The sequence below is a fragment of the Pseudorca crassidens genome, chromosome 11, assembly GCF_039906515.1.
Source record: "Pseudorca crassidens isolate mPseCra1 chromosome 11, mPseCra1.hap1, whole genome shotgun sequence".
Classification (NCBI taxonomy): Eukaryota; Metazoa; Chordata; class Mammalia; order Artiodactyla; family Delphinidae; genus Pseudorca; species Pseudorca crassidens.
Genome location: NC_090306.1, coordinates 8,200,155 through 8,213,497, shown reverse-complemented (window position 1 = coordinate 8,213,497; position 13,343 = coordinate 8,200,155). Strand labels below are relative to the sequence as shown.

Below are 13,343 nucleotides of genomic sequence, written 5' to 3'. Positions count from 1 at the left end.
TAAATGTAATGCAAGTGAGGTACAATTAATATACAACAAAATCAAAGTAGAATATTGGTGTTTTTTTAAAATAATTCAGGGTAAAAAGCAACCATAAAACATGAAATATGTTGGAAGATTTCTCAAAGTATTCAATTTATTGTCTGTAGGAAGTTAGTTGCATATGCACTTGCATATTTGGGTTTATAAATCAATATAATATTAAGTGAAACCCACAGACATCATGACAGGGAAGAATTAGTTTGGGATTTTATAATCAGTAGAAGGTGGGTTTTTTGTATAATAGTATGTTAATATATATTTTGCTCAACCTTTATAAATAGATTCTTGGAAAGGAATTCATTGCATAACAAAAGCCAAACATAATTCCTCATACGTGTACTTAGACTCAATAAAAGCAGCCTGATTTTATAACAAAAATCAGGATGAGGTAGCTTCCTAAATGCTAATTTAAACTTAATTGTAAGTAATGAAAGAATTTTTTAAAAAATTGAACAAACACTGCAAAAAAATGTACCATGCTAATTAAAGACACTCCTGCTTAATAAATTACTTAACAGGGTCTAACTGATATGAATTAGAAATAGTAACATAGAAATTGTGACTAAAATAATAATTAAAACTGATACTTGTTGAGAACTTATAAGTGTCAGGTTGAGTGCTCAGTGTTACATGCATTGGATATTACCTATTCTTATTTCCATTTTAGATTAGTAAGATAGGTTACTAGATACTAAATAATTTTTTAACAGTCACACTCTGATAAGTTTCAAAGCCATAATTTATTTCCAGGTCTTTCTGACTACAGCATCCATTGACTGAATTATTAAGTTATGTTATCTGGATTTTTTATAAGTAATTTTTATAAGTAATTACCATCACTTATACAACTAAAATGACCTTTACTAACTTTGACACCTATAGGATCTTTCTGGAAGTTTGAATTAACAGTGTTCTTCCATAAATTACTTATATTTGTTTATTATTTTGTGGGTTCATATCTTAGCCATTAAGTCAATTATCGATTACTTTTACAAACTAAGTATTTTTTAGTCTTTTTCTGTTGTTTTATTTTCAATATTGTCTAGGTTATATATAAGTTTAGTGTATCATGTAACATTTTCCAATACATGAAGTATTTCCTCAATTTTTAATGTCTTCTCAGAACTCCTCAACCATTCAAAATAACGACCATTTGGTAACACTTTTCATAAGTAAATGTAAGTCACCAAATAATGTAATTTAGTGTAGGAGATTGTTGTACATGCCAACATTACTCTTTCCCCATCTTTAAAATACTCTATCTTTAACCATTACTGGATTTCAAAATTATCATAAATATGGGTGAATCTCTCTTTTCTAATAAAACATTTTAATTTTAATACAAGCATTATAATGGTGTTAAAATATTTCTGTGGAATCTGAGTAGGATATTATTAGTCATGAACTTCTTTACTCCTCCCTAATTTATTGCTTTTCATTGTTTCAACCAAAAATATATTGTCAAATGTAGAATAACTTAAAAAAAAAAAGTATTCTACCATGAGACACTTGCTTAAAGCTCTAAGGAATTTAAAACCAGGCCTTAAGATTGTTCTACTGCGAAGTGAGCACTAGACTCTACCCCGCCCATTTTACTGTACTAGGGATCTCATCTTACATACACCATTCATTCCTAAGTACACTTAGGGCACTGTCTGACATAATTCAGCTGCAGAGATGAATAACCAAGGAGTAACCTGTGCAGAACTGAAGATAGCCAAGAACTCAAAGAGGCAGCAAATAAAACCTAAGGGCACTAAAAGTTCCATTTCAATAACTGAGCAGGAAATAACCTATGCAGAATCAAATCTTCAAAATGCTTCTCAGAATCTTCGAGGGAATGACAAGAACTACCACTGCAAAGGTAAAACATTTAATAGTCACATGATGGAACTGTTCTAGGATATGCAGTTGGAGTACAGAGGTTGGAGAAGGAGTAGGGGATAAGTTCACATATTTTTCATTTTGAGGAACAGAACTTGACGTTGGAGATGGGATTCTAATGTGAAACTGGAGGACTACTTTTATTCTGGCATTGCTGTAATTTGTAGTCTTTGATCAACAACTCATGAAGCGTTATATATGCTGAAAATGCAAAGGTATATTCTGAGAGAAAGATTATAGTGGTAGAAATGGGCTTGGGGTCCAAGTTTATATATATAACTCCCTGTTTATGTGGGTTCTCTTGTTTGTAAACTTTCTAAACAACTGTCACCATCACTCTTTTCTCAGTGTTTCCTTTTCTTTCCCTGCAGATTTACCATCACCTCCAGAGAAGCTCATTGCTGGGGTTCTGGGAATCATCTGCCTTGTTTTGATGTCCAGTGTGGTAACAATGATAGTTTTTACTCCCTGTAAGTAGATTTTTGAAAAATTGTAAGGGAACTTTACACTTTAATGATGGTCAGTGCCTCTAAACAGTTCATAATATTATGGAATGGGCATCTCATTAAAATGTATGCATTTAGACTAAATGTGGAATGGTTATTCTGAATTTGTCAAAAGTATACAACACAATAATTACAGAGAGTATGTATATGTATATTCTGATTTCATAACTCAAAAGCATGCTTTAGGATATTGAAAGATCTTACTGAGAAATACAAATTAATTCTTGAGATTGGTTAAAACAAATACTATAAGAGATGGTGATCTGTTCCTTTAGGCTTTTGAAATATTTTTTCAACCAAATCTTCATTACTTAATTTTTCTTGGTAAAATCAATTTTATTCCAGATTAATCTGATCCTAAGCAATAAACCAAATTTCAACTCAGAAACTACAATCATTATGATTTATTTAGATCAATATTAACTTTTATAATGATTAATTTTGTAGGTACTGCAATACGGGAGCAGAATAACTCCTCTCCGATAAAAAGGCTCCAGAAAGGTACATAATGATTTTCAAAGTTCTGATATAAATACAGTTTGTATTTTGTCTCTATCTTAGGCTAGTGAAAATAAGAATAGATTTTGGGGTTGAACATAAATTACAAAATACGGCAACAAATATTCATAAATAATGATTATAGGAGAGTGTTTCTCCCTATGCAACAATATGATCACCATACCCACTGTTGCCACTGGCTCAAATTTCCTCCCTCTGTAATATGATAAGAGACAAATAATTTTGCTATTCTAAAACAGAGGTTTCATTTCTTGATTTTCAGGACATGTAAAGAGTGGCTATTTCTGTGTGTTTGCTTTATACGGAGACATAAATTGGGGGGTGAGAGACTGACACTTCTGTGAATGTATGAGTGTGGTTTGTTTTATATGCACCAGCCTTGAGGGTGCATAGATGTGTTTTATATATATACACACATATATATTTATACCTATGCGTATATGTAAGTTAGTTTTCATTTTTTTTAATTCAAATTGTTTTTAGATAATAATTCACAATCTTTCTTCAGAATGTCATGCTGGTCATTGTCCAAAACAGTGTTTTACATATTTCAACAATTGCTATTGTATTCATTTGGAAAACAAAACATGGAATGAGAGTGTGACGGCCTGTGCTGCTAAGAACTCTACTCTGCTTTATATAGATAATGAAGAAGAAAAGGTAAGATACTAAATGTTGCAAACACTTTGTTAAAGGCTTGATTCAGTCAATATTATATTTGCTAGGATTCACTTGCGGTTTTGTACATATTTGCAGTTTGTTTAAGGCCTATTAATGTTCCATTAAACAACAGAATACAACTTTATGATATTCTATTTATATTTTTATACCATTAATACACGTTTGATAATTTCCAGTTCTTGCTTTTCATAAAAAAAACATGTTTCTACAAATGCTATTATTTTCTAAAATAAACTGTGCTATTTAATTTTACAATATATAAAGGAAAATAAACATATCATGATTTTGCATATTGATCACAAAATGTATAGAACCATGTAATTGCATATCAGATCGTGGAATAGAAGTTTCCACTTCATAGCAGCCCCACTCCTCTGTATTCTCTCATCACTTCTCCACCCTCCGTGTATACCCACTGTCCTGACTTTTGATATTATAGAATCTCTTTGCTTGGTTGTTGTTTTTGTGTGTGTGTGTGTGGTACGCGGGCCTCTCACTGTTGTGGCCTCTCCCATTGCGGAGCACAGGCTCTGGATGCGCAGACTCAGCGGCCATGGCTCACGGGCCCAGCCGCTCTGTGGCATGTGGGATCTTCCCGGACCGGGGCACGAACCCGTGTCCCCTGCATCGGCAGGCGGACTCTCAACCACTGCGCCACCAGAGAAGCCCCTCTTTGCTTGTTTTTGAACTTCATATACATGGAATCATAGAGTATGCATTTTTCTTCCTGTCTCCTCTCACCCCCATATGCTATTTTTGCCATTCATCCATATTATTGCATTTATGTGTAGTTTGTAAATTTCCACTGCTCATTATGTAAATATAACATTTAAAATCCAATCTACCCAATGTCTCTGGTTACAGATGGAGTCTTATGCCCTCAGATATAAAGAGGCTTCCCGGGTTCAATACTTTTAGTCATGGGATCCCCTTCGCTGGTCCCACCTCCACCCCTACCCCCCAACTCTGGTATCTCTCGGTGGAGGGAGAGGAGAAGCCCTTACTCTGGCTGCTTCTTGTTAGCAGGTGTCCTGCTGGATCACCTCGTAAGGCTCACCTGGTGTCGCCCACAGGATTCCCCTCAACACCAAGGAGGAATGGCTAGGCTGGGTGTTGGGAAGCAGCAGGCCTAGGTCACTTTCTTCGGTTGGGTGGTGGATATAAGATGCCCCTAATAGTTGTTCCTTAACCCCAGGGTCGCAAACCATTTCACCTTTCTCTTTCCACCTTTCAGAGTTCTCCTTGACTTGTGTCTTTCATTAGTTCCAGTGTTTACAGTTGTACCTAGCTGGGCGCAGCTGAGAGAAACGAGTCTCTGACTCCTTGTCTGGTCCCTTGGATTCTAGCAACACAGAAACAGAGTGATTGGGGGTTGATCTAGTCAAAGAACGGTGTGAGCCCCAGGAAACCAAATCTTTGGCTTTCGTGTCACTTATTTTCTCAATTTCATTCCCTTAATTTCCTTCTAAAACCGAAACTCTGAGAAACATAGAGGAGAAATCCATTGATATGGTCACAGTATCCTGAGAAATGGATGTCACAGAATCTAAAATCTTATTTAAAGCCTTGCTATGTTAGTTTTGACAACATGGGTAACAGTTGAATTACATGAATCAGAATTTTCCTTATTAACCTAAGAAAAACAGTGAAACTGCTAAGCATAACTGTTTGAGTTAATTTTACATCAAAAGTACTGACCTTGGTTAATGTATTTGGCAGTATTAAAACTTTGAACTTTAATATATTTTTAGTGTTAGATGAGACTCTTAACACTCATTTTGTTCAGAAAACTAAGGATCCTATGAAAGAACACACTACTTGCCTTTGAAAAATTAATAAAAATCTTTCAATACGACTATTTAAGTGAAAATTCTTTATTTTGGGCTAGAAATTCCTGATGTCCCTATCAATTATGTCATGGATTTCAGTCTTTCGTAAAGGCCGTGATCATCCATGGATGTGGCTAAATGGTTCAACTTACAAACTACAGTAAGTTTTTAAAAATAATACTGTATAGAGGAGGAAGAGATTAAAAATAAAAATTTTAAGAATAATATTAAAACATTTGTTTTAGTTGAATTATAGAAAGATGAAGGAGGATGTTGAAAGTTAATAAAATGTTGATATAGTTATTAAAGAATGGGCTCCTCAATAGCCCATTTCCCTAATAACAAGCTCTTACTAAAATTATATTAAAATATCATTACCCATTTTCAAAATAGCTTTTATTACAGTGACATGGAAAATGCTATTGTTTCATGAGTTGTCCTCATATGATATAACAGAATTGTGCATTTTTTTCCATTACAGTATAACAGACCGATCACCTGATGAACGTAACTGTGCTCTGCTCTATCCATATGGCATTAAATCAGACAGTTGTGAGCGTCCACATACATATAATTGCAAGGATCAGCTTGAGAAAATGTGAGTTTGGATGCTGTTGAGTAACTTTAACTTTTATGAAATGGAAATAATATTATGATTGTATAAATTTTAAAATGAATTATATTGAAATATAATATGCACACCAAAAAGTATAGATATCGTTACTTTTGTGTCTGGCTTTTTTTACTCTACATTATTTTTATGGCCTTCAACCTTTGTAAAAGATCGCATGTTGTGTGAGTCCATTTATATGAAATATCAAGAAGAGGGAAACCTATTCTAGAGACAGAGAGTGGATTGTTGGTTACCAAGGGCTGAGCAGAGGTAGGATTGGAAAATGACTGCTGATGGTTACTATGTTTCTTCTGGGGGCGATGAAAACGTCTAGAGTTTGTTACTGTTGATGGTTGTAAACTCTGTGAATATACTAAAGAAAAAAAATCACTGATTTATACACTTTAAGTGGATACATTTTATGCCATGTAAATTACACCTCAATAAAACTGTTTTTAAAAAAAATCCTGGAATTATGTTTGGGATTGCATTTAATCTTCAAAGTAATTTGTAAAGATAGTCATCTTTACAATATTGGCTCTTCCAGGCAATATCATGCTTTATCTCTCTATGAATTAGGTTTTCTTTAAATTCTCCCTATTATATTTTGTATTTTTCTATATTGAGTTCTTAAAGATACATTGGTATTTCACTCTCATGCTTTTGTAAATGACATCCTCATTTGAAAATTTTTAGTAAGTTTTGCTGCTGTAAACAGTAATACAATGAGGTTTACATATTGGTCTTATAGCCAATGATTTCTCTGACTTTATGTATTAATTCTGTCATTTCAAATATATAGTCTTCTGGATTTTTATATAACAGCTCTTGCATTTGTAAATAATCATACTTCATTTCTTCTTTCCAGATGCAATTTTTTTTCTTGACTTATTTTTATAGGCTAGGATTTTATTTTCAATGTCGAATAGAAGGTACAGTAAAGGTTCTATATGTATCCTTTTCTATTTTCGAGGAAAAGATTTCAATATTTCATCAATATGAGGTTCATCTTAAGGTTTTTTTCATCATAAGTTTCTCATATGAAAACAGTTCCATAATATTCTCATTTTTCAAACAAATTTTATAATCAATTGACGTTACATTTGTATTGTTTTTCCATCAGTTGGAATGATAAACGTTTTCTCTGTATAATGATTATGAAGTAAATTACCTTTATTTCTTTCATATGTTAAACCAGTCTTGCATTTTGAAGTAAAATCACAATGATCATGTGTTGTCCTTTTTAAAAAAATCAATGCATATATTATATCTAGGTCAAGCTGAAGTTTTTCTTTATCTGTGTTCCCAAAGAAATTTGACTGAGTTTTCATTTACGTTATGTACTTGACAAGTTGTTACCAAGGCTATTTTTAGGAAGCATTTCCTTTTCTTTTACCTGGACCTTTGTGAAAGAGTACTGCTACCTTTTCAAGTGTTATTATTCACTACTAGTGCCATCTGAGCTTCTAGAACTTTTTTGTGGGAAGGTTTATATAACGAACTCAATTTCTTTACAATATGTGTTAGGTTTACTCAGGTTTCTATTTTTTGTGATGCATTTTGGTAATTTTCAATGTAGGATTTTTCTATTTTTTATAGATACTAAAATGTTTTCATAATATTGCTTTTTTTATCTGTAAAAACCACATGGTATCCCCATATTTATTATAGACATAAAAGACTTGTTTCTTCTCAAATTTTTTTTTTTTGGCCACACCGCATGGCTTGTGGACTCTTAGTTCCCTGACCAAGGAATGAACCCGGGGCCTCGGCAGTGAGAGCGTGGTGTCTTAACCACTGAACCATCAGGGATTCCCTCTCCTCACCTTTCTTTCAGCAGTCTTTTATCAATTTTATTAAATGTTTTCAATGAGAATACATTTGGCCTTGTTCCTCTCTATTGTAATTTTGTTCTTTGTCTTGATTTTGTACTATTTATTGTTTTCTTCCTTCTACTTCATTTGGTTTTAATTTCACCTAAATTTAGCTTTTCCATTTTTAGTTTCTTGTGATGCATGCTTGGATTTCTGCTTTGTTTTGTTTTATTTAGTTTGTAAGGTAAGCATTTAAGGCAATCAATACTTCACAAGACAGACATTTGGTTTTATATTTTCCTTGTAATTCTTATAAAAATTTTGAACGTTCATTGTGGTCATTTCTATGGTCCATCTGTTACTTAGACATTTATTACTGAATTTAACACCATATAAGGATTTTCAAAGTTTTGGTTATTGACTTCTGCATATAGTAAAGAGCATTCTGTTTGGTTAGAGAACTTTCTGTGAAGCTAGAAATATTCCACATCTTTGTTAAAAGTGGCTGGTGTGAAAGAGGAACCAATATTAAAATATTATTTTTTTAACTAATTAAAATTGAATGCCCACATTTCAAGTGCCCACTTGCCAAACTTGCCTAGCGGCTACTGCAGTGACACCACTTCTATATTTTTATATGAATATGCTTGGAAATATGATTTATAGTGTATTTTTTGAAAATTTCTATGTACAAAAATATGAATAGTCCATACTAGTATATAGTATGTGTTCTACATATATGTATTGATGAGTTGTCTAGTTTAAATCTTTCTTTAGCCTTACTGATATCTGCTTGTTTGTAAGCAGTGAGAGAGAATCATTTAAATCTCTATTAGTAATAGTTCACTTTTTTCAAACTTATGTTGAACTTGTATTATTAAGTACATAAAGATTTTTTAGAAAACATTGCTAATAGTTTAGATACTCTATCTATCATTATGAAACATGCTTCATCATTTCCAATACGGCTCTTGCCTTCTATTATAACAGTATACTAACTATAGCAATTTTCTACTGGCTTGTGTTGCATGGTATATTTTTCATCTTTTTACTTTCCTCTTTCTTTAGGCTTTTGTTAAAGGAGTTTCTCATTAAGATAGTGAACAGTTATTTTAAATATTCTTAGAATTTAAATTGGAAGTTACTCTATATTTAACATAATTTTTAAATTATTCTAAGATATATTTACATATATTATTTATATATAAGTATGTATTGTATGTATATATAATTAATTAAGTATAATATAGTTATCCTTAATCAGAGATGAATGCTACCATTTCTTTGAACTCCACTTCTTTTGTTGTTTTCTTTTTATCTTTCACAATAACTATTTTAACTATTTTAACTATCCTCTGTTGTCAGTTTAATGTTTTAAATATTATGTTATTAGTGCCCCACATTTTACAGCATAAATTCTTAACTCAGTAAAGTCTAACAAATTAATACCTTTACCCTTTCTCGAAAAGTGAAAAGACATAACTACCTTCTACCTTTATTTACTGCTTATGCCGTATTTGCTCCCTTGAATTCGAATACAAATATGTATTTTAAAATTTGAAACTTTATTGTTAATATTTTGTCGACTCGATATCCATTAAATATATCCACATAATTCTTACAACTCTTCTTTCCCTTCTGCATATCCAGGTTTTCACCTAGAATAAGGGTTTCTTTTTTTATATATACATCTTTATTGGAGTATAATTGATTCACAATGCTGTGTTAGTTTTGTTGTACAACAAAGCGAATCAGCCATATGCATACATATATCCCCATATCCCCTCCCTCTAAAGCCTCCCTCCCACCTTCCCTATCCCACCCCTCTAGGTGGTCGCAAAACACGGAGCTGATGTTGCTGTGTTATGCAGCTATATCCCACTAGCTATTTTACATTTGGTAGTGTATATATGTCAATACTTCTCTCATTTTGCCCCAGCTTCCCCTCCCAACCCTGTGTCCTCAAGTCCATTCTCTATGTCTGTGTCTTTATTCCTGGCCCGCTGCTAGGTTCATCAGTACCATTTTTTAAAAAATTCCATACATATGTGTTAGCATATGGTATTTGTTTTTCTCTTTCTGACAGTTCATTCTATATGACAGACTCTAGGTCCATCCACCACATACAAATAACTCAATTTCGTTTCTTTTTAGGGCTGAGTAATATTCCATTGTATATGTATGCAACATCTTCTTTAGCCATTCGTCTGTCAATGGACATGTAGGTTGCTTCCATGTCCTGGCTATTGTAAATAGTGCTGCAATGAACATTGTATGAACAATGTATATTTGCATTGTTATATCTTCTTGATGAATAACTCTTTTATCATTATATGCAATGACTTTCTTTAGCTCTTGTTACCATTTTTGTTTAAATTCTATTTTGTTTGTTATAAGTATCACTACCCCTTCTTTATTTTGGTTTCCAATTCTGTGGAATATCGTTTTTCATCCCTTCACTTTTAGCCTAAGTGAATCCTCAAAGCTGAAGTGAGTCCCTATACGTATATATGTAGTTGGGTCTCAGTTTTCTTATCCATCCAGTCACTCTATGCCTTTTGGTTAGAGAATTCAATCCATTTACATTTAAGGTAATTATTAACAGGCAGGCACTTACTTAAGCCATTTTATTGTTTTCTGGATCTTTTGTAGTTTCCTTGTTCTTTTCTCTTTCTCTTGCTGCATTTGTTTGTGAATTGATAATTTCCCATAGTGGTATGTTTTGATTCTTTTCTCTTTATTTTTTTGTGAATCTATCATAGGTTTTCACTTTGTGATTACCTTCAGGCTTAAATAATACATGCTATAGATATAACAATCTATTTTATGCTGATAACAACTTCAGTTGCAAACCAAACCTTACCTTTTTACTCACTCTTTTTATGTTTTTCATATCACAAAAAGGTAATTTTTTTATATTGTGTGTTTAAAAACAAATTATTTTTGCTATAGTTATTTCTAATATTCTTTTCCTTTAACCTTTATACTATTTCAGTATTAGAGTATTCTGGATTTGACCTTGACCAATGTCCTGTATATTTTCTATGTTCTCATGTTACTAATTAGCATCCTTTCATTTGAGGTTAAAGAACCCCTTTCAGCATTTCTCATAAGACAGGTCTAGTGATGATGAATTCCCTCAGCTTTTGTTTGTTTTTTTGAGAAGATCTTTATCTTTCAATTCTGAAGGACAAATTTGCCAGGTTGAATATTCTTGCTTGGCAATTTTTTTCCCCGGCACTATCCCACTCTCTCCTGGTTTGTAAGGTTTTGCTTGGAAATCTCATAGCCCTCTAGGAGTTCCCCTGTAAGTTACTATCTTCTTTTTCTCCCGCTGGTTTTAAGACTATCTCTTTGTCCTTGATTGCTTTTTACAGTTTTATTATAATGTGTCTTGGAGAGAATCTCTTTAAGTTGATTTTGATTGGTGACTCAGGAGCTTCATAAATGTGGATATCAAAATCTCTCAGCAGACTTGGGAAGTTCTCAACCATTATTTTTTCAAAATAACTTTCCACCCCCTTGTCCCTCTCTCCTCCTGGAACTCCAGTAGTCTGCAAGTTGGTTCTTTTGATGATATGCCATATATCATATAGGCTTTATTCACTTTTTTAGTTGGTCTTTCTTTGTTCTCCTCTGACTGGATAATTTCAAAGGTCTTGTCTTCTAGTTTACAGATTCTTTCTTTTGCTTGATCCATTTGGTGTTGATGCTTCCATTATATTTTTGTTTCATCTATTGTATTCTTCAATTCTGTTTAGTTCTTTTTACGATTTGTATCACTTTGCTAACCTTATCATTTTTCATTTATTGTTTTCCTTACAGTGTTGAATTATTTTTCTTTTTTTCTTCTAGCTCGTTGAGCTTCCCTGAAACAGCTATTTTGAATTCTTTATTGGTTAATTCATAGATTTCCATGTCTTTGGGGTTGGTTGCTGGAAAATTACTGTGATCCTTTGGTGGTGACATTTTTCATGCTTCTTGAAGTTTTCTATTGCTGTCTTTGTATTTGAAGTAGTGGCCACCTTCTCCCATTTACTCACTGACCTCAGGAGAGAATTACCTTCCATCAAAACTGCTAATGATTCTGAGGCTTTTTAGGACCTTTTATGGACGCACCTGTTGCACACTTTGTGCTCCCTCTTGTGGCAAAAGTTTTAAGTTTGTATACCTTATCTTAATTTTGCAATGAACCAGGCTGGATGCTGAAAGCCTTTCTTTTGTTTTCACAAACATGATGTTAAAGTTCATGTTTGTGGTCTCTTGTTGGCCTTCAGATTCAGACTAGGTTTCTGCACATGCTCACTAGCCATCTGCCAAAGCTCACTCTCTATGCTACAGTTGGGAGTGCCCACAGGGAGGCAACTACAGGGTGTGGGTGTTTTGAGGTGAGGTGAGCTTATTACTGAGGGTACCTGTGGGCCAGTTGGGCGGATCCAAGTGGCTCATAGGCAGGTTTCCTGATGGAGCCAGTGACACAGTTAGTAGGATCTGCATCCTTTTAATGCCCTTTTAGAGTCCTATTTGCTGCTATCTTAGACTCTTCTCAGCCCCCCAGTTATACATATGATTCAGTGCCCTGGGTGAGGCATGAGAGAAATCAGCCTCTTTGGCAGCCTCCCATATAGCTGAGAAGGCCGGGTGCTCACTCACACTCTCTTACTTTTCCTAGTGGAAAAAACATGGGCCAAGAAGGTCTCTCTTGGCCCTAAAACTGTGTTTCCATGGAGGAAGGGTAACGTAGGTAAAGTCAGGTTGCTCCTCTTATCTTCTCTAATGCATCCAATCTCATATTCTTTGCTCCAGTGGTGTGGTGGAACTTCTTCTCTGGAAGCCTGGACCTCCACAAGGGTTCTTTTGTCTGTGAGTGATTGTCTAAGACATTGTTTTCCAGAGGTTCCCTGAAAGAGGGAGGAACTGGAGCTGGTTCACAGGCAACTGCAGGGTCCACAGATGGGACTGAGTTCTGTATCACTCAATTTCAAATCATATAAAGTGGAAAACACCAAGAATAGTCAAGACAGTGTGGGTGAAGAGCATGAAGAATATATTTTGTCATTAGTCCGAGGAACCGAACCAAATTCTGGAAAAAAAAAAAAGTCTATGAATATATTGAACAATAAATATGTGGTTGCAGAGGTAATATTACAGATCCTAAGAAAAGAATAGATTATTCAATAAAGGTGATGGAAAAAATCATTTCCCTGTGGAAAAGTATTGAATATCAGAGATCTAATTATGAAAGACGTCCTCACAAGTTTAACAGAAAATACAGCTGCAAACTTCAAAACCTTTGGTGAAGGATACACTTCTCAATCAAATTTCCAAAAATCCAAATCATAAATGCAAACGATGCTATAAAGTAATAATTAAATAAGTAAATTTATTATCTGGACAGTAAAATATATTATTAAGATTGGAAAGATACACCCAGACTAGCACAGATTATACAATC

At 33.7% G+C, this 13,343-nt stretch overlaps 2 protein-coding genes across 2 annotated transcripts in view; one reads left to right on the top strand and one right to left on the bottom strand.

Annotated features, from left to right (window-relative positions):
* LOC137201624 (natural killer cells antigen CD94-like) overlaps positions 1-13,343 on the bottom strand; it is a 67,296-nt gene that overhangs the window by 33,484 nt on the left and 20,469 nt on the right. The gene's annotated exons all lie outside the window — the stretch shown is intronic.
* On the top strand, positions 1,604-6,504 carry LOC137202761 (NKG2-A/NKG2-B type II integral membrane protein-like). The gene is made up of 6 exons (XM_067698628.1): positions 1,604-1,906; positions 2,298-2,396; positions 2,880-2,933; positions 3,460-3,611; positions 5,521-5,621; positions 5,943-6,504. The coding sequence occupies exons 1-6, from the start codon at positions 1,720-1,722 to the stop codon at positions 6,061-6,063; spliced, it is 714 nt and encodes a 237-aa protein (XP_067554729.1). The 5' UTR covers positions 1,604-1,719; the 3' UTR covers positions 6,064-6,504.

Bases quoted from the DNA above. Each gene is read 5' to 3' on its own strand.
- LOC137202761 (XM_067698628.1), top strand. From the start codon at position 1,720: ATGAATAACCAAGGAGTAACCTGTGCAGAACTGAAGATAGCCAAGAAC. The intron at 1,907-2,297 runs GTAAAACATTTA...CTTTCCCTGCAG, and splicing joins CAAGAACTACCACTGCAAAG to ATTTACCATCACCTCCAGAG. The intron at 5,622-5,942 runs GTAAGTTTTTAA...TTTCCATTACAG, and splicing joins GGTTCAACTTACAAACTACA to TATAACAGACCGATCACCTG.